At 46.7% G+C, this 20942-nt stretch overlaps 1 protein-coding gene across 10 annotated transcripts in view; it reads right to left on the bottom strand.

Annotated features, from left to right (window-relative positions):
* The window catches only part of SBF1 (SET binding factor 1), a 2512102-nt gene that overhangs the window by 1425994 nt on the left and 1065166 nt on the right, over nucleotides 1-20942 (bottom strand). For all 10 annotated transcript variants that reach the window (XM_069629502.1, XM_069629505.1, XM_069629506.1 and 7 more), the window contains one exon: nucleotides 7295-7554. In XM_069629502.1, coding sequence (XP_069485603.1) covers nucleotides 7295-7554 — 260 coding nt within the window. The remainder of the gene's footprint in view (nucleotides 1-7294; nucleotides 7555-20942) is intronic.

Here is a 20942-nt window from a genome sequence, read left to right as displayed (position 1 = left end):
AGTATTGCAAAGTATACCTGTGTATGTTGGTTTACCGTACTAAGTATTTAAAAGGGACTCGTGTAAATATAATAAATCAATATTTTAATATAAATGACGGTGTGTTTCTTTGAAGTGCATGTCTAACTGGGTTTAGTGTACTTACCTGCATCTCACATCTTCCTCTTAAGATAAGCCCGACTGCTGCCACCCTACCAATGTCTCTAGTACAGACTGATAGTAAGAGTTGGGGATCTACAAATCCCTGGAATAGCTTACTAAAGTCTTACCTACAAGTGGGAGGAAAACTCCCAAAACACTATGAAAGTTAACAATGCTGGAGAACTGGAGTCACAGGTAAGAAACCTACACCTTCTCAAGCATTGGATGTTTCATAGATTTCACATGCTTTGAACAGAATACATAGCAGTACATTTGAATATTTTGGAGGCAAAAGGTATCAAGGCCTACCTTAATGGAACAGGTGCTGCAGGACAACTCTTCTGATCTTAGCGTCCGCAGGGTGCTACTCTTCGTGGAGTAATGCTTTGTAAATGTGTGTGGAACCGCCCAAGTGGCTGCCTGACATATGTCTGTGAGCAGAACTCCTGCCCACAGCGAAAAGGACCATGCTGTGGCCCTTGTGGAATGGGCTTTGGCTCTGCCCAGTATAGGCTTATAAGCCTTTTGATGACAGGGAAATTGTAGACAAGATCCATCTGGAAAAATCTTTTTTGAGATAGCCTTCCCTTTATTTGATGGGCCAAAACACAAAAACAGTTGAGTAGAGCTTCTGAAGGATTTTGTCCTGGCCAAATAATATTGTATTGCTCGCTTTACTTTATGAAGAGGGAGCGCAGGGCAATCTCCTGAGGTGAGATCGCATTTTGGAAGAAAGTCAGGAGTACAATGGTAGAGTTCATGTGGAAGTCTGTTGGGACTTTTGGGATGAAGCAGGGGTTTGTTTTGAGCAATACTTTATCCCTTGTGGAAAGAAATATGGTTCGTCAACCACCAGCGCTTTGATTTATAATACTCTTCTTGATTAATTAATTGCGACTAGAAAAGCCACTTTCCATGACACGTATTTGATATGTGCTGCTGCCAAGGGCTCGAAGGGCGCCGTCATGAACCCTGCCAGTAGTGCATTTAGGTTCCACTGAGGGGACAGCTTTCTGCCTAGAGGAAACAAGCGAAAGGGCGCTTGATAAGTCTTTCACTGAAAAGTGGAGCAGCATCCCTCCTCCTGTTGTACCTGTATATTGCCGATAGGCGAATGCTTATCAAGGAATGGGGCGGCCACTATAAGCCAATGACAAGAGGTATTGAAGTAGTTATAGTTGTATTTGCAGTAATTGCAAGCTCTGCTACGTGCACCACACCACGTGCAGAATCATTTCCATTTGAACTTTCAGGAGCGATTGGTTGAGATCACTCTTGATGCTTGCAGAACTTCCCTACAGCAGCTTTCTGGCACTTCTAGGTGCCCGGGGTCAGTAACCACACTGATAGTTTGTGACTGCGGATTGTGGTTCAGTATCCTTCCCCTGACAGGTGACAGCAGGTCAGGGTTTACATGTAGCTGTAGTGGGTGTTCTTCTGACATTCTAGGTCTGAGTACCATGGCTGACATACCCACGCTGGAGCTATCCAAATGAGTCCACCATATGCTCTCCTCATTGGCACTATCTTTACGGATCACTGGGATTAAGAAAGTGCACAGGCGAAGACGCAGCTACACGATATAGAGAAAGCGTACCACACTGACCCTTCATAGGGGTTCCTGCTGGCAAACCTTGAGCACTTTTTGTTGACTTTCATCACAAATAAGTCCACTTGGGGAAGAGACCATCATGTGAACACTTCAGACACTTGAGTGTTGCACAGTTCCCATTCGTGACACTGCGTGGCTGCCCTGCTGAGCCCATCCACCACTGTGTTTTTGATTACTGGGAGATGGTAATCGTGCAGTGTTATGCGGTTGACGATCGCCCGGTGCCATAGCTGTTGAGCCTCCTGGGATCGTGTCTTGCTCCCACTTGTTTCCGAATGTAATGCATTGTTGGTGTACTGTCTGTTAGTAGTCGTACTGTTGATCCCCTTCAACACTGGTAGAAATTACTGCAGTTTTCAACTAACCGTCCTCAGATTCAGTACATTGATATGTAGGGCCGCCTCAGACTGTCGAGCGTCCCTTCACATGGAGTTGATAGATGTGTACCCCCCAATCAGAGGCATTCGTGACTAGGGTTCTTTGGTACAGTGGTTCCTTCAGGGGATTGCCCAGTGCTATGTTCTGAGTGGAAGCCCACCATTTGAGTCTGTGTGTGAGCATGGAGGGGATGTTGACCTTGTCATCCCAGAACCCAGTTGTTTGGGACAATCAATTGACCATAAATACCTGCAATGACTTCATCTGTAGTCTGGAATGAGTGGTACACAAGAGGATATGGTTGCTAGTAGCTGCACGCATGTTCAGATGGAAAAACAAGTTCCCTGCTTGAGGGCGGTGGCCGTCGTCAAAGCTTTTATTCTGTCTGGTGATGGTCGTTCCAGTGCTTCCTGCATGGAAAATGTAGATCCAAGGAAAGCCAGCAATGTTGATGCCTGCTGCAGGACTTGCTATAGTTTATTGCAAATTCGAGCCGCTGCAGTGTCCTCCCTGTTTGCTAAATGAACTGTTGTGCTAGAGCTCGTGAGGGAGCCAGGGAAGGTTTGGCAAACTCTAGGATGTGCCCTTGTTGGATTGTGATCTGGCTCCATTCGGTGATGTATTTTGCAACACTGCCCCTTACTCCCCGCAACACCCCTCCATGGTGAGTCATGCCTATGTTTTTGCCTGCCTCTCTCGCTGTGAAGAGGAGCCTCTCTGCTGGTCGATAGTGCTTAGACTTCTGGTACCCTTGAAAGGACCGCCTGAATCCCTGTGAGTAGTATGTGCTTTGATGTAAGATCGTCCTCCCCTTTGGAAGGAGGAAGTGGCTCGGCCTGATGCACACCAGAAGGGACTACATTTTTTTCTTCCCTGTAGGGTTTGTCAATGATCTAACTGTGTCTGTGACAGCTTTCATTGCATTCAAGGCATCGTCGATCTTTGCTCCAAAGACGTTGTCCCCGTTGAATGGAATGTCTAGGTCTGCACTATGGACTTCTTGGAGGAAATCTGAACTGCAGAGACAGCCTTGACGGAGTACTGCCACATTGTCTATTTGTTTAAATCCAGTTTCGGCATTGTCCACTGCAATGTAAATTGTGGTTAGAGGCTTCTACCCCTTCATACAGGATGGCAAGGGCTTCTTCTCTCCTTCAGCAGGTGTCCCATAATCGGGGACAACCTTTGCCACATTTCGGTCATATCTTGGTGTTTTCACCTGAATTCATCCACTTTTCTTCGTTCGTTCTCTGGAGACACTGAGCACTTGGGCAAGAGTTTCCTTCTCTTCACACTGCTGCCGAGACTACCAAATCCGAAGTGGGATGAGAGGAAAGACATTTTGGATGTTGCAGACTTCCAAGACATTGCAGGCTGAGCTCCAAAATAAATGGAGCAATTTCTTCTGTGCTCACAGGGGAGCACTAGATTAGCACACATGCTTTGCAATATTGTGGAACAATTAACAGTGGCTGTTAGGGGATAGGTCCTACTGGAAAGTAAGACTTTAATAAGCTTTCCCAGTGGTTTGTAGATTTTCAACTCTTGGTATCAGTCTGTACTAGCTCAGTACCCTTGGTAGTGTGGCAGGGCAATCAAGCTTATGTTAAGAGTAAGATGTGAGCTGTAGGTAAGTACACTACATTTTAGCTAGACAGGCACAACAAAGAGGCACTTCCACATATTTATATAAAAGATATATATTTATTATATTTACACCAGAATCACTATAATTACTTCAGACGTTTACGATAGAACACTTAGGAACACTACATAATACACTTCAAAGGGCACTTTCACTTTTGTGTTTGTTCGCATACATTTGTAGCAACGTCAGAAAGGGAAAAGACAAGGTCAACGTATTATCGCTAATTGCGCACAGGTCATACAGTAATGCATTTACACTGCAAACATATAGAAAAGTCACTTAAAGGGAGGTAAATAAGTGGTTCACGTAACATGAGCTTAGTTCAAGGTTCCAAGGACTGTTTCTTCGCCTGGCAAGTCTTAAGTCCATACACGCAACCCTAGCTAGAGGCAGTTTAGAGAGGGCTTGAAGTCTTGCCAAACAGCAAATTGTGAAGAGTTCCTGCAGATTTCTTCCAGTGTCTAAAGTTATTGAAGCAGCAAGTTACCGACTAACAAAGGAGACCTTAAAACTGACTCGAGACGTGGACACAAGCAGCGGCTTCGGTCAGAGGTAAGAGGGGGTTGCCCTGGACACTTCTGCGTGCCCTCCAACACTCTGGTGCAACTTCTTGGAATCAGGTAAGCAATACCTTTTCCCGCACAGCACCTTTGGTTTGAAGAAAGGGTTCATGTTGGCTTCTCAGCGATGTGGCAGCTCGGACCCAACCTCCAGATTACTTGGTCAAGTGACGAAAGGCAGGACAATGGACGGTGTCTCTCAACAGCAGTCACGAGGGAGGACCTGTAGCACGACTCAGAAGCTTCTTGGTTCACTCTGCGGTTTTTGCGCCTTTTCAGCAGCCCCAACAAAGGACACGGATCACCCGGTCAATCTTCTTCCCTTCCTGCATTCCCACACTCTGGTGAGGGGACCTGGGGGAGTTAGATCGGATCTCTGGAGGGTCCTTACGGTTTCAGCAAAGATTTGGATGATTTGGCCTTTCAAGGACAATGAACTCGAAATGGGCAGCAGGTCTGGTATTGGGGTTCAGCAGCTCTGGAAGCTCCTAGGAACTCAGAAGATTGATTGTTTCAAATTTCGTCTTGAGACTGGTTGTTCCCACCAGATAAAGGGAAGTGGTTCTCTTCGGAGCTCATCTGTCGCATAGAAAACGGGGTCAGGACAGCATTGCTCGCTTGATGGTCTTTCAAAGGGTCTGCAGGGTTCTCTGGTCATCATCTTCTTCAGTTACTTCCGTTTCCTGTGGTCTACTTGCTTTACACTCCAGAAGCCTCGCCTTTTATACAGTTCCACCAAACACCCCTCTGCAATCTCTCTTTCAGCATTTTACAGAAAGAGGCGTTTGGCTGTAGAATAAGGACAACCAGGCCCCCTGTGGGAGCTAGACCAATTCAGGTACTCTGGCGGACAGGGGGGTGTAAGACTCCTCCCCCACTTCCTGCCTGCCCAGACACTCTGGAGCCTAGGCGGTGATTCCTACTGGTTCCGGCCAAAGGCAAGACACACACAAACCTCCCCCTCCCAGAATGGTAGAAGGGATAAAAAAAACAACCACACTAGTGATGGTGGAAAAAGAAAGTAGGCCCCAAGTCGGTACGTGGGTGCCCCTATTGTGCACTACCGAGGCTATGGACATAACCTGCGGTATAAAAAATACACAATAGTTGATAGAACACATCCACTGACTAAAATGTCAAAGGAGCAGAGAGAAGGGGGATACCGAGTATACCTTTGACACTCCACTGAAGGTGGTGTGTGCCAATCTCTCAGACTATAGAGTTTTGGGAGAGATACTATAAGAACTGTAGTTACTGGAGGATATAGAAAAATTATCTTAAAGGAGGACCCTAAGGAGCTGTGTGCTGCAGTAGTAAAAAAACACATGCCTTTCTAAGAGCTATGGAGGAGACAGACTTCATAGTACAGATAAAATAAGAACAGAGATCCAAAAGACAGAGCCCACAAGAATGAATGAGTGGAAAAAGGCTCCATACATTCAGAATTTCAGAAAAAAGGCAAAGAAGTCTAGCAAAAAGTGCTGGGGGTCTCACTAGGAGAGGGGATGAAGCACAACAATGAGAGATATCCCCAACAGTGGCAATGAATGGAAGGAGACATGCAGTGGTGGCAAGCAATTTAGGGGCTGGGCTCACTGATGAGCTAAGTATTGGTCTATGTCTCACGATCAGAGTGATCATTAACTTCCATTGGTTACATTTCCACATAGTGCATTACACACTCATGCAGTTTCACAGAATAAAATCTGCGATTATGGTTATTTGGTGCAGGTCTCTGAGGAGGATATGCTGAATTTTTCAAAACAATGGGAGTGTGGGCTGTTCAGAAATAACATGAGGAAGTGATCAGCGCTATTAGAAATGTGGTTGGTGTGGGGATTTGTTCTGAGCCACTTCGCTTAGTCACTTTGTATTTTAAGGTAATATGGAGAACACATCAAGATCTCCATTCCTTTCCTACATCAAGGCAGACCGATTTGTTATGAGCTGTTTATATGAACCTACAGACTCTGGAAAGGTAGATGTTGGAGCCAGATGTAGGACATGTTCCATGAACTGAGAACAAGTAATGCCAAACCTGACAACAAATTGGCAAAACTGAAACACTTAAATGAACGAGATATCTGTAATATAGAAGTTACAAAAATGTGAGTGTCGATATAACCAATGTACCTCTTCAGACGACTATTGAAAAACTGTGTTTAGTCGATCTCCCTCAGAGCTGCTTATTTTCTTCCCTCCCCGGCATTACACATTTCTCTATTACTGTGTTCTTTCCCCCCTCAATGTTCTTCTTGCTCCCTCACCCTTGTCCTCTCTTCTCGCAAATATTTCTCTCAACTAATTTCTCCTCCCCAACCCTTCTCGCTTTGTCCAATGACAAACAACTATCCTTTTGTGGTGAATGTGATAGAGAAGCTATTAAAACCCATAGAACACAACTATAAATCCCCTATACATATTATATGCATAAACTTATTAAATAAGCATTCGGTTGAGGGGCTGGGGAAGGACAGATGGCTAGGGCTCCATTATACATCCTGCACAACTTTCCCAAGGGGCACCTTCACAAAAGTATCCAACTCTGTAGTCCAGTGAGTTCTGTGTTAGGCAGTCAAGGGTTCCACTCCGACAACATGAGTAAACAATTTGATCCTACAGATGACACAAATGTCTGCCATACTAGATATCAAGGTGGCGTTCTATAATAAACTCTGCTACTTTACCGTTAGGTAACCAGATACCTTGGCACAATCCAAGCAAGGTCACATTAAATGCAGAAGTAGTTTAATATATATCAGATTAATTGGATGATGTTGCTTACTAACCAGCCCTATCATTACTGACACCCACCAGTTTCCAGCATCCACCCACTTCCCAGGCTTCACAAAACAAAAGCAGCTCTTTTAGATGTTTTGTTACAAATCATGCCATACACACTAAAATACAGTATTATTGACGCTAACTCCTTTGTGCAAAGGCTCCTTGTCTTACCTGTTAGTAACAAAACTGTTGCTGACACTCTCCCCGTCTGCAATGCCAGTGCCACGGAGCATGCGGCTCTTGGTGGTGTCAAGCGGTAGTAGCAGGTAGCTCATGCGGTTGGCATAGTGAATTGCTTGGCTGAACACTGTGCTTTCCTCCTTCTGGATCAATTCCTGCTGCTTCTCCCGGCTCATTGTAGGCCAGAGCCTTCGCTGCTCTGAAGCAATCTCTAGAGCAGATTTTTCTTCCTGTGTTCTATCCTCGTTCTCCTATATATACAAATAGTCCAGAATGAATCATCAAAATACAATGAATCTTGGAGCTGAACAGAGAAAACTTTGAACTGAAATAAGACAGGAGGAAAAAACCAAGACAATTGAGGACTTCAAAGCACATTTACATGACTTAGGGTTGTGACTCCCTCAGGGAATTTCTGAATTTTTGTCGGTACACAAGGAAAACAACCATAGCTGTACCAGTGTTGTGGGGTTGTTAGGAAAGAGTTTCTTTTTGCACCTGCCCTCCATATATTTCTATGGGACACCATTCTTTTTGCATGTTTCTGAACTCTGTCCTGACTTTTTGAAGTGAAGCCCGTAGCTCATTGTTATGTGGAAACGGACTAGTCCCTAGGACTGTCAGTACTAAGACACTTGTTGTCTTTTTGGAATTCTTGTATTTTTAAATTTCACACATCACCTTACAGTGAAGTGCAATTAGGATACCTTATAACATTTTAGGGTTTTTGATTACAATGTCCGGGTATCTGTGTCTGATTGGACAACTACTGACTGTTTGAATGGTGCAGATCCGTAACATGAGTGGGCTTGGGCTTTCTTCCAGCTCAGCTTTTGCATAAGAAGACGACTAGTGCAACCATTCTGGAGATCTATGTTGGACCCAATAATCCTTCAGAAAAGGGCAGGCCATTGATGACCCAAGAACAACTTCTGCAATGGACCAGCAAAGCAACCACTCCAGTGACCGATTGGCAAAGGCCTGTACATATGCCTTATCTGCGAAGACCCTCTACAGCACTTCAGCCCTTGGACTAGTGGGACCAACTAGTCTCAATGCCTTCTCAAGAATCTGACATGCAATTTAGCATGAATGCTAGGTTGAGCAGTATCTCAAGCCTCATTGATAGCAGGCAGGCATGTACATAATGCAATCACAATAAAATCTAGTCAGACAATGAGCAGAATGCACAGGAAGAGAGAATTGTGTTTAGTTTGGATGTCTGGGCTGTGCCCCAACCATATCTTTGTTATGGAACACACAAGCACATTGCGTAAACAATACTTCTAGGATGCACTCCAAACAATCTGGGAAGCGGTCAAATGGTCTTGGTTTGTTAAAATAAACAATTAAATGCTCTAGTTAATAATAACATTGTCTAAAGGAACATCAATGTTTTTCCCAGCACGGCCGGATGGGGAGAGAACAGTGAATGTAGGCTCTAGGTTATTTAACAACTAGCTTTAGCGCAATGAGTTTAGGCAAAATGCGGTTCACCTTCCTTTAGACATAACGAGCAACTTGCTCCTGCTAAACGTGGATATTGGGGTAAGACCTACGCAGCAACTTGTTCTTGCTAAACGCAGATAGTGAGATATGACCTAAACAGCTTCTTATTCTTGCTGATAGGAAGGCAGGACCCTCTGGTACTATAAAAAGGCTGAGTTAGGGAAGAGCTAGAGGAGCTGTTCTAATGGAGCATGAACAGATAGGAGGCAGATGGGAGTTTGGAGGACCATCCATAGGGAGGCACTGGAGCCACTCTCTCCTATAGAGAGGGGAAAGTCCTTTTCTTTGCCTGATTTTTGAAGCCACTAAATTTGATTTTGGGCTTTTTGAGACTCTGCTATTAGCTTTAGAGAGGAACTACTATACTGGACCTGCATTCAACTCACCATCTATTCAGAATTTACTATTGCTAACACCATGGTTGTTTCCAATTGCCACTGAATCGTTTTAAAGCAGTGTTCTATTGCAGCTGCCTTTTGGCTAAAAGGGACCACCGTGATGCGGATAGGTGGTGTTTATGGTTTTTCCAATTGGATTTGATATTTTTGGATTTTTCTTGGATTGTGCAGACCACAGGCAGCCAGCTGCCAGTTCTACTCTCCCTACCTTCTAGTAGTGAGTATGAGAACCTGTTTTACCCAGCTTTGATACTACAATGGAAAAGAGGAGGTATTGAGGGGGCAGGTCATTCTATGATGTTGCCCAGCGAGATCATTTGAGGTAGGCAGTTACTTCTGAATAGCGATTATGCTTCTGAAGTGATCGACTGGTCTTAAGTAAACATACAGGCAAAGACAATGATGGTTGCATATTCATTAATAACCCTATCCATATTAAGTATGTTATGTGTAGTGACTGTAATGGTAGCAATGTTTCATTATTACTTGTTTTTCATAATTGAAAGATGTACACTAGACATGAGTGTAAGAGCATTCATTGAATGTTTATTCCTGAGAATCTTGTCTGAAGCATTTGAGCATGAGCATTGTGTTTGGGGCATCTATTTGGAGTACTGTATATTGATATGATATACATGGCACATGCTTTTATACAAATGAGTTGGTGAAAGGTTTGAGCATTGGACCATCAATAAAATATATGTGACATAAGGAAAACCCCTCCTGTGCAGATGGAGAATGGCTGCCCACTGCAGGGTGTTATTGCCTATTCTCTTTTCTGATGCACAGTGATGTGTATATGCTTTTCTCTATTCTGTGAGGGGTCAGAAATGCGAGACAGACAGAAAGTTCTAGTTTTCTTAAAGGATGACATTTTATTAAATTAAAAGGGGCAAGATAAACGCCTATCTTTCCCTAACCTAACAAGGATGGCCCTGACTGGCAAACTAAAACTAAAGAAACATGACCTAGTGTCCAATAAGTATCAGACCCTCACTAATACACACAACAAAACTATACAAGGAATGTCTGGTTGTTTTTAGTTCCACAAAATAATATACCAATTTAAACTCAAAAGATCTAGAAAGTACTACTTGTGACCAGGGTTGGACTCCCTTCCCCTGGGTCAATTCAGGAATACTTTGAGCAAAGTTCAATAATGTTTGGTGCAACAACAAAGTTCCATTCAACATAGCACAAACTGTCTTCCATTCACTGGCTCCTTCCACTTGGCAAGAAAATGTCTCTTTCACAAATGCTATGTCACAGATCAAAACAACTTATTTTCCACAGTCTCTTGCTTGGCAAAATGTCTCTCCATAGAAACATAAATTCATAAACCAAGGCAATTTTTCTCTTCCAAAAGAGGCCAAGTAATTATTAGCACATCACACCTCTTCAAAGGAAACCCTTTTGTCACAATAGCATAACAAGTATTTTCAGCACTGCAACAGTTCATCAAGAAAGGTGATATAATTACCTAGTTCTTTTCAACACACCTTTAACACAACCACAGTGCTTCAAATGATAGTCTTCTTTCCTTGTAGACTTGCCTGCCAGGACTAACTACTATAGGTCCCTTGCCTGGTATATTCACTTGCGAGGATAAAACTCCTACAACTACAATTGCAGTCAGTGGTAATGCTTGTTCCAAGATTCTGTACACCAGTATCCTATGCGAAGAGACTTGAACAAAGGCTTCTCTTTAAAGTCTCTTGACAATATGGGTTACAGCTCTTCCCATACTGGTATTCGATTAAATGAAAGTTGCACCCTTGTTGTCTCAATTCCTATATAGCCTTCTGGCGATTGGAAATGCAGGTTACAAGTATCTCCCCATTGGCATCTCACACACGGAAAGTTGTGCACCGGCCGCTTTTGTGTTACCCTCATGCAGCTTCTTGGCTGCTGGCAATGTGGGTTACAACTATGCCCCCAAATGGTATCCCTTAGCAGGAGAGTTGGACCCTGGCTATCCTTGTATCTTGCTACTGTGGCCTCTTGGCTTCTGGCAATGAGGGTTACAATTAGTGCGCAATCGGTTTCCCTTGTCGGGGAAGTTGCACCTGGCTGCCTTATTTCATTTATTCGGTATCCAAAATCCTTGGTTTCAATTGAGTCTTTTTCAGAGTACCCCGGGGTCACCTTGAATCTCAGGCCAACTCACCGGTCTGCCTCGACGTCTCCCGTTGACTCACAGGTGCTGCAGCGGATCTCTTTGGGTCTGTCTGCATGGCTGCCAGTTCCGATATAACTGTTGCGGTCAGTACAGTCCTTCAGAGGAGCTTGACAGCTCTGTAAAACCTCGGGCTCTGCTTCTTTACCAGAGCATGTCACAGCGTGTTAGGAGCTCATATCGGACATGGCGTAGCTTTCCCCAAGGTCGCTTCAAGCTGCGTTCCCTCTGCACGGCCAGGCGACTTCTCTTGTATCGGCCTCATCTGGAGCTTTCCTCTGGCTCCACAGCCTCTCCCGCATTCGATTCTGCTACCGCCACTGCTTCAACGTCTCCTACTACCTCTGCCCCTGCCGCCTAACTCAACTTCTGCCCAGGTGCTTCATACTACAACAACTAGACTGCTCATTAAGCTTCACAATATATGATCTTCAACTCTGGGCTCTTCTTCCTCATCCCAGTATCCCAGGCATTATGGGTTCTGAACTCCATAGCAGTTTTTAAAGAAGAAACATCAGTTTGTTTACAGTAAAGCCATCAAGGTTTTAGTAACATTTGGAGAATTATGAGATATGGAGGTCACCAACTCCCCCCTTATACAAGTCCCCTCCCATGTTATCCTCCAGCATACCACCACCCCCCAGGTAGCAGCTGCCTTTCCCTGGCCACATGAGAGGATGCCCATACCGGGGTCTCAGTGATTATCTCACTCGATTCATCACAATCCTACCACAGCCCCTACTGGGGGAGGGAGGGTATCTAGGATACACCCCTAGGAGTGAAGGAAAGGCTTTATTTGACAGAGGTGTTAAAAATCACATCCGATCCAGCCCCTCAAAGACTTTGAAAATACCCCCAGACTGTGCGGTGGATTGACCCGCTCCCTCGTCAGAACAGTTATTACGCATTCAGGCACAGAACTTTAGTGGTCGCCAGCATGTACCACTTCTCGCCTTGTCCCAACATTTCTGCTTCCTACCTTCAAGGGAACCTGTCCCGGAGCAGCTTATGTCGTCGCCCCGCAAACCATGATCATCACTGGAACTCGCATTTCTCCATCCTGTGATGTGTCATGAAGAGGTTTTCATCATTGGAATCTACATTAATTTGTGCTTCTTCCTGTCATCAACTTGCAGCTCTTCTTTGAGGGATTCTTGGCTCCAACGTAGTTTTCAAGAAATGGCTGCAAGAGTCCTCTAATCCAAAATCCATGCAGGCAAGTATGAGCCCACCAATGGTAAGGATCTGCACCATTCAAACAGGCAGCAGTTGCCCAATCAGGGACAATTACTGGTGTCACATCTGCCCAAGTAGTAGACTTTCTGGAAGCAGTGTTGTGCACTGCGATTAGACATTCCCAACCCCATTCCTGGGTCACATACACAAAGAATCACTAGACAGCAAAAGCAGCAGATTTCCCAGACAAGTGCATGACTTAGAAGACCTTTCCTGACCTAAGTAGGCAGGAAGAAGGCCAAACTACAATATGGCCAAAGAACAAGCAACAATCTCAAGGTACAGCCATTTTAGGGCATTATCCATCTTTAGTAGCTATACGCATTAAACGCGATTGTGCAAACCAAAAATAATGCAAAAAACTGTAAAAATATAACTGCTACCACCAGCTTGCCTTTAGGCACATATAAAAGTAACCAAAAGTCCCATGTGTAAAAAGATAGGATGATACAAAAGTATCCCCTATTGCACAGCATTGTAAGATGTTGTGTGCCTTATAAAAACACAAGAATTCAAAAGAGAAGGAGCAGGTTACTTTCCTGTAACTATTGTTCTCCAGCATGGGTATAGCATGGATTCACATGCTCATGAATATTCCCCGTCAGGCTGGGAACCCTCGGTAAAAGAAAAAACAGTTTAACTTTCACTTACAAATGGTCTTTCTCCTATGAACAAATCACTGAGCTCTGGGTCATACAGCCGCCAGCCAATGACTGTCCTCTCCCTAAGCCCCTCCTCTGACAGCCATCTTCAGATTTGATAGCACGTAAAGTAGCAGTATGACAAAAAGGGGACGCAGAGGGGCAGGAGGGAGGGTTTGCATGCAAGTCCAAGCCAGACTCATGCTGGAGAACAATAGTTATAGGTAAGTAACTTGTTCCTTCTCCAGCATACGGTCTGGCACGGATTCACATGCTCATGACTAAAGAATACATAGCAGTACAACATTACACAACCACGGGAGGTGGCAAGGCTCAACAAAAGCAAACAGGTTGAGTAGCACTGCTTGGCCAACCCTGGACTCCTCTATGGAATTCCTGTTGATGCAGTAGAATCTTGTGACGGTGTGCATGGACCTCCATGTAGCAGACCTGCAGATGTCCAGCAGGGACACACTAGACAGGAACACCGTTTGTCGCATCAATTGCTCTGGTGGAATAGGCTCTCCAACGGCTGGGCAGCGGTCGGATTGCCAACCGTGACAGTGTGTAATGCAGCCGGGGAGCCAACTGGAGATGGAAGCCTTGGACAAGGCCTTCCCATGGTTCACAGGACCAAAGTTCATGAATAGCTGAGATGTCTTCTGGAAACTCCTTGTGCGTGCCACATAGAACTTCAGCGCACAAGCCACATCCAGTGAGTGCAAAGTCCTTTCAGCCAGCGACAAAGGTTTTGGAAACAATACAAGCAACACCAAAAGCTTGTTGAGGCGGAATTCCGACGGAACCTTTGACATGGAGGGGTGCGTTGGCAGCACCACCCTTGTGCCGTGAAAAGTCAGATAAGGCTGTTTGCAGGAAGGGGCCTGGATCTCAACGACGCTACTGGCAGAGGTGATGGCCACGAGAAAAGCAGTCTTCCACAAAAGGAATTGGATAGGGGCCTGATGCATAGGCTTGAAGAGAGCCCCAATGAGCCTCGTCAGCACCACGCTAAGCTCCCACGCCCGGGTAGGGGCCTTCACCGGCAGAACGATCGAAACAGTCCTTTGAGGAACTCCTTGATTAGACAGTGGGACCAAAGACATCCGTCCTGAGACCTGGTGAGCGGGAGATAGCAGCTAGATGCACCTTGATAGAGGCATGCGCAAGCCCCGCCTTGGCCAAGGACAACAGGTACGAAAGAATCTGCAGAGCCGAGACCCTCAGAGGGTTGATCTTCTGCGTCTGGCAACACGTTGCAACATTTTTCCACTTGAGCCCGTAGCACTGAAGAGTCGATGACGTGCTGGCCCTGGCAAGGACCTCCGTGCAGTCCGCCGGTAGCTCGTACGCTCCGAAGTCTAAGGCTGCAGGATCCAAGCCTTCAGGTTCAGCGATCCTTGGTCGTGACGCAGGATTGCGCCCCCTTCTCTGGCGAGCAGATCCGCGACCACCGGCAGCTTGACCGGGGGTGACGTTGACAGGCTGAGAAGATCCCCGTATTAAATCAGAGGATCATCGCGCATTGGCACCGTTGGAGTTGATTGATGACTCGCAGCAGGAGAGGGAACGGGGGGGGGAACAAGTACAGGAACTCCTCGGCTGGTGGAACCTGTGGGCAAACCTTTGGCATGTGGAATTCGTCCCCCTTGCAAATAGATCGTTCTGTGGTCTGCCCCATTTGAGGAAGAGGCTGTCAACTGGATCCTGTTGAAGTTTCCATTCATGGAAAGAGCGCAGCTCCCTGCTCAGGGAGTCGGCGATGGTGTTCTTGACTGCCTTCAGGTGAAAAGGAATGAGGAACATCTCTTGGGTGACGGCCCAGTGCCATAAGTCCTGCGCCTCTCTGGAGAACGCTGGGGATCTGGTACCCCCTTGCTTCCTGATGTAGAACATGGTGGCAGTATTGTCCGCGAAGACTCTCACCACCTTGCCCTTGAGAGACAGAAGGAACGACTTGAGAGCCCAGAACACTTGCCGCAGCTCCAGTACATTGATGTGGAGAGCCCTCTCCTCCGGTGTGGGCTCCCCAGCCCTCCAGGGAAGTGTCCGTGGTGACCATCTCCTGGTATGGGTTGCTCTGAAAATCCGTGCCCCCAGCGATGTTGGAGCGCATGCCCTACCACCTTATTGCTCAGCGGAACTCCTCGCAGAGAACAATATTGTCTGCAAAGCTTGCGGACACCTGGATCCACGAGCATCCAGGAATTCCTGAATGGGTTGCATCTGCAACCTGCAGAGTCGGATCAGGTAAATGCGCAACATCATGCCAAGCAGCTACTTGATGGTCCGAACTGTCTTCAGTGCCAACAACAGCCATTGCACTTTGCCCAGCATGGCCTCTATCCTCTGTTCCGTGGTGGGCGCCACACAGCAGACAGTGTTGAGCCTGGCCTCCAGGAATAGGACATTCTGCAATGGTATCAAGCAGAATTTTGGATAAGTGACAGAGAACCACTGATCCGTCAGTAGCCGGACGGTTCTCTCCATATGTTCGACAGCTACTTCCCTCGACTTGGCGCGGATGAGCCAGTCGTCGAGGTACGGGTACACATGTATCCTTTGTAGACGCAGATAGGCCATCACTGGTGCCAGGCACTTTGTGAACAGCCTGAGCGCCAACGCCAATCTGAAGGGAAGGGCCTTGAACTGGTAGTGCACTCCCTGTACTATGAAGCACAGGAACTCCCAATGCTTCTTGTGAATGGGGATGTGGAGGTAGGAGTCCTCTAGATCCAGCAACAAGATGTCTCCGTTCGCCAGTTGGCCGAGCACGTGCTGCAATGCGAGCATCCTGAATTTTTGGGACTTGAGGCATTTGTTGAGGCGTCGCAGGTCTAGAATGGGCCTACAGCCCCCGGTCGTCTTCTTTACCCAAAAGTTTCTGGAGTAGACTCCGGAGCCCCAGAGTCACTTTGAAACCAGCTCTATCGCCCCCTTTTTTAGCATGGCCCGTACTTCCTGCAGGAGCTGAGGAATGTGCTGCTCCTGCCAAGCCACATGTGGTATCCGCGGACACTTCCGCTGGAAGTCTAGTGTGTGTCCGTGGGCCAGAGCGTCCAGCAGCCATCGGTCGGTGGTGATCTTTTCCCACTTGCTGACTAAGCCTGCCAGCCGGACTCCCACTGGGATGCATGGGTGCGGGCCTGACTTCCTGGCCATGTCAATCTTGCTTTGGGGCCTGCGTGACACCTTGGGAGCGGCGACGGCCACCTCCACCGAAAGCCTTGGAACAGCCCCTGAAGGCCATTGACTGGGAAAGTTGACGGTACGAGGAGGACCCTCCGCCGAGCCCCTTCGACGATCTTCCAGATTTTCCACCAGAGGCATGAAAGGATTGACGATGATGCTGAAGAGTGTCCAGGGTACGGGCCCTCCCGTCTTAATGGCCTGCAACGATTCGTCAATAGCTTTCCTACAGAGGTTGTCCCTGTCAAAGGGCATGTCCAGCACCCTTGTTTGGATCTACTGACAGAAGTTAGTGGGCTTCAATCAGCCACGACGACTGAGGCAGACACCGTTCCCCATCTGTCGGAACCTTGTGTCCGCAATGTTGAGGGCCACAGTGATGGCATCGTCCGATGCCACCTCGCCCTCCTGGAAGATCTCAAGCGCCTCGACTCGCTTGTTGTCAGGTAGAAATTGCAGCAGCAGGGCCATCATATACCACAGCTCTGTGTCGTATCTGCCCAGGATCGTAAGTGCATTTGATGCCTTGACTGTCGTTGCCGCTGAGTAGATCCCATTCCTACCTGTGGCGTCCAGCTTCTTCCCCTCGCTGTCCGGGGGAACAGAGGCTGAAGACTAGGGATTTGAAGAATTCTTCCTCGCTGCCACCAAGACCATTGAGTCCAATGAGGGCTGCAACCGTAGGCACTTGGGTCCGGAGTCCGGCTCCTGGAACTTCCTCTCCAGCCTCTCTCTCTTCGCCAGGACTGAGGCTGGGTCTCTAATTAGCGCCAAGCCCTCAGCCTTAATTCCCATGACAGGAACAGCCTCAGATGAGAACAGTGATGCAGACCCACTGGCTGAACATTGCAGTTTTGAATTTCAGATGTCTTGGAACCTCACAGAAATACAGCTTCAAGGTTGGCACCTGCGTTTTATATATTTGTAATTGCTTCCCTTTTGAGGTTGAAGTTCTGTGAAATAAACAACAACCCTGGAAGTGTATGCTATAATCTGTACTTACCCTTGCACTTTTGCACTTACCCTTGCACTTGCCACCAGCTGGCCGTACATTACTTATTGTTTATTATTCTTTATCACATGTACTGCACTGTCCCCCTCCCCCTTCCCATGCACTTGCGCGATCTGAATGACACCTGGCCAAGTAGGATTGTTGTCCGTCTTCCCTCTTTTCCCCCTCCCTTGCTGCATCGCGCCTTGAAACACCTGTGTATAGGCGCGTTATAAATGCCATAACATATCCCAAACGCCGTCCAGGAGAGGTACCGCCAGAATGGTCTTCCTTTTGGCCTCACGTCATTGGTAAAGGAAAGCTTCCTTCTTGGTCTCTTCTGGCGTCAGCTGGAAGTGCTCCAACGCCCAGGAGAACATGGCGTGGAATGACCCCCCCACTTCATCCGGGGAGAAGCCCTCGGTAGCGGAGAAATGCTGCCGTTGTTGTCCGTGTCCATTGTCCACATGTCTATCCCTGTATCCCTAGGGAGGGAAGGAATGTGCGGCGGTTGATGAGACACCATAGCGTGCCGCTTTCTCTTCTTTGCCGGCGGCAGGCCCTGTGCCACTGGTGCCGACGGTAACCTCTTCTGCATCTCCGACACCAGGGTGTGGAGAGTTGAAAGGATGTCCAGCGACACGTCTCCACCGGCTTGGCCGAGGCCTCCACCTCGGGGGTAGGGCAACTTTGGGTGCCGTTGGGGTCCTCTGGATGGGGTAAGCCCCATTCGCCTTCGAGAGGGCGGCCGCCACCAGCTCGATCGTCGAGGATTACTTCGTCTGGACCCCCTGGGACTTCAGGAGCAGGTCGGACACCTTTCCCTGCGCCATGGTCTTCTCTGGCTTCTCCCGAAGCTTCCCTGGGTTAGCAGATTTCCTCTTTGAATACGAGCTGGAGAGAGAACTGGAGATGGAGGCAGATGGCAAAGATGAACACGCACTGCCCGCCACGGGACCCGCTTGCCCGGCGACCCTGACGGAAACTGACTTGGAGTGCTTGGCCTTGTTTTGGGCCTCCACGGATGGAACGACCTCAAAGGACTTAGAAGTCCGCTCCTCGGACCGGCCAGTCCTGGGTGAGGCATGCTCCTGCTTGCCACATGGGGTAGAGGCCCTGGCGTTGAGACACGCCGCCAACCTACTGTGACGATCCTTGAAGGTGCTCTTGGAGAACACAAGGCAGATTTCACAATCCGCTTCCCTGTGGTCCGGATTGGAGACAGTAGAGGCACTGGAAGTGTTTGTCCTCCACAAATAGTTTCCTCAATCCGCAGCTGGAGCAGAGCTTGAAGAGGGAGTCTCCCTCCTTCTCCTCCGACATGGTCTGGTGTGCGTTGTAGGCCCGATGGCCTTCTGGAATCTTCGATGAAACTCTCAACGATTCTTGCCCTTGAGGGGCGTTGGCAGATGCTGACAAACGGATCCCGGCTTGCCGGTCAAAGGAACGAAAGAGCACACAGGCTCTATTTGACAAAAATAGAAACTTTTTATCGAAAAAGAGCGAAAACGTAGAAAAGCTCGGAGCAAAACATGAGGACTCACAAAACTTGAACGTGCGGTAAAAATGTGAAGATAGCTGCCAGAGGAGGGGCTTAGGGAGGGAGTCATTGGCTGGGGGCAGAATGACCCAGGGCTCAGTGATTGGTTTATAGGAGAAAGACTGTGAAGTGAAATTGTTTTTTCTTTTACTGAGGATTCCCAGCTTGACGACTGGGAATATTCATGAGCATGTGAATCCATGCCAGACCCCATGCTGGAGAAACAAAGTTACCCAGTACGGATAGTCTAAAGTACGGATCAGTTTCCTTATAATAAATGAGTAAAAGGAAGGTGAGGTAAAGAAAGTCAAGCGAAAATAAAAAGAGCAAAAATAATGGAGTTTGAAAGAAAACTATGGAGGGAAAGTAGCAAAAAAAAAATCTTTCCCAACAGGCCCCACACATCTTAGGGTTGGGACTTCTAAAGTATAGAGAATTGAACTTGACTGGTTCACATCAATGGAACTAAATCTGCATTACTTACCTGTATAACATGGTTAGTTATGGATGATGTATTGCGACTGTACTGGTGATTCTATATATTTGAGTACCGTGTGATATTACTACTTGCTAGTTTCATTTTTTGTGTTCAAAAGGCCCAACTAAAAGAACGTATTTCTATAACTGACCGTCTAAGCTGAATTATTGTGTGTTATTCTGTGTGGACTCATTGAGGGCCCCCTCGACGTGCGCAGACTCTCCAGAGACTAAACCTTTACTGCTCTCCACACTACCTTGATTGGGTTTTGGCTAAACACTCAGAGCTTCCTTTTAGCCATAACTTTGGTGGCCTCCTTAAAAATGTCCAGGCATTTGTAAAAAGTAAAAATCCAAATCCTTTTGTCCAGACCACCCTACTCACACGGTGGTGTTAAACTTGTACTAGAACCCTGCCATGATCACAACAAAAACATTTGTACAAAGCGTGACCTCTATAATAGACAAACGCTATGTAGAGCCAAGTAACCCACATTTCATTATTTGTGGGGATCTGAAAATGAAATACTTGGATAAAGATGACAAGCCTTATTGACTAAAAGTTCTTCCATCTACCAACTAAGTCAAGTCTGGACCCAAGAACTCTCCCAGAGAAACTGTTATATGCTTAATGGACAGACTGTTGGGGACATTCTGGGAAAAACCACCTGGAAAACAAAGAATACCGTCTCCACCCTAGAATACGTGTGGTGCTCATGAAATTTCATACAGAACATCGAGCATCTTGACATTACCCTAATGGAAACTAGTGATCACAATGCCCTGACCCAGAGTATGCAAAGAAAAAGCCAATAATGCATCTGCTGGGTACGATTACAGTGAATCAAGGGAGAAATTGTTTAAAAATTGCCCAAAGACATAATAAAGATAACTTTAAATAACCCTATTTCAACCCGGTTCAGCCACCTCGTGGCGGAACAAAAAAGAAAAAACTTAGGGCTGATATCAAAGAAACAAGGACTGACCCCAAGTCACTGATAAAGGAAGCTAAAAAGAAAAGAAAACTGCATTATTGAAACTGGAAACTTTAATTCAAGTTGAGCACTGGGGTTACAAAACAGCTTTGGGTTGATAACTTCGTGTTCGCACAAACGGATGGAAATATTAACAAGGCACCAAAAGAAATCAAACCTGCTTCAGGCAATTAAGGCCTTCCATACTATCACCACGATAGTAATCAGACTAAACGAGCAAGGAGAACTCTCACGGGAAAGAGAGGAGTCAAGCAAGGTTGTCCTTTGGCTTCTATACATTTCAATGTATATTTGGCAGATCTACCAACAACACTAAACAATGTGAAAGACTTTCCCCCAAAGATCAAAGTCAACATAGCTCATGGATCATATATTCTGATGATTTGGTGCTTATATTTCAGACCACTTCAGATGGAAACTGGGAAGTGACCATCTGGAAGAAGTGGACTATCCGTTACCTGGGCATCCAATATAATAAATCTATTGG

Source organism: Ambystoma mexicanum, chromosome 12 (assembly GCF_040938575.1).
Source record: "Ambystoma mexicanum isolate Mex_15411 chromosome 12, UKY_AmexF1_1, whole genome shotgun sequence".
NCBI lineage: Eukaryota > Metazoa > Chordata > Amphibia > Caudata > Ambystomatidae > Ambystoma > Ambystoma mexicanum.
The sequence above is the reverse complement of the archived record's forward strand: the minus strand, read 5'-3'. Positions and strand labels throughout refer to the sequence as shown.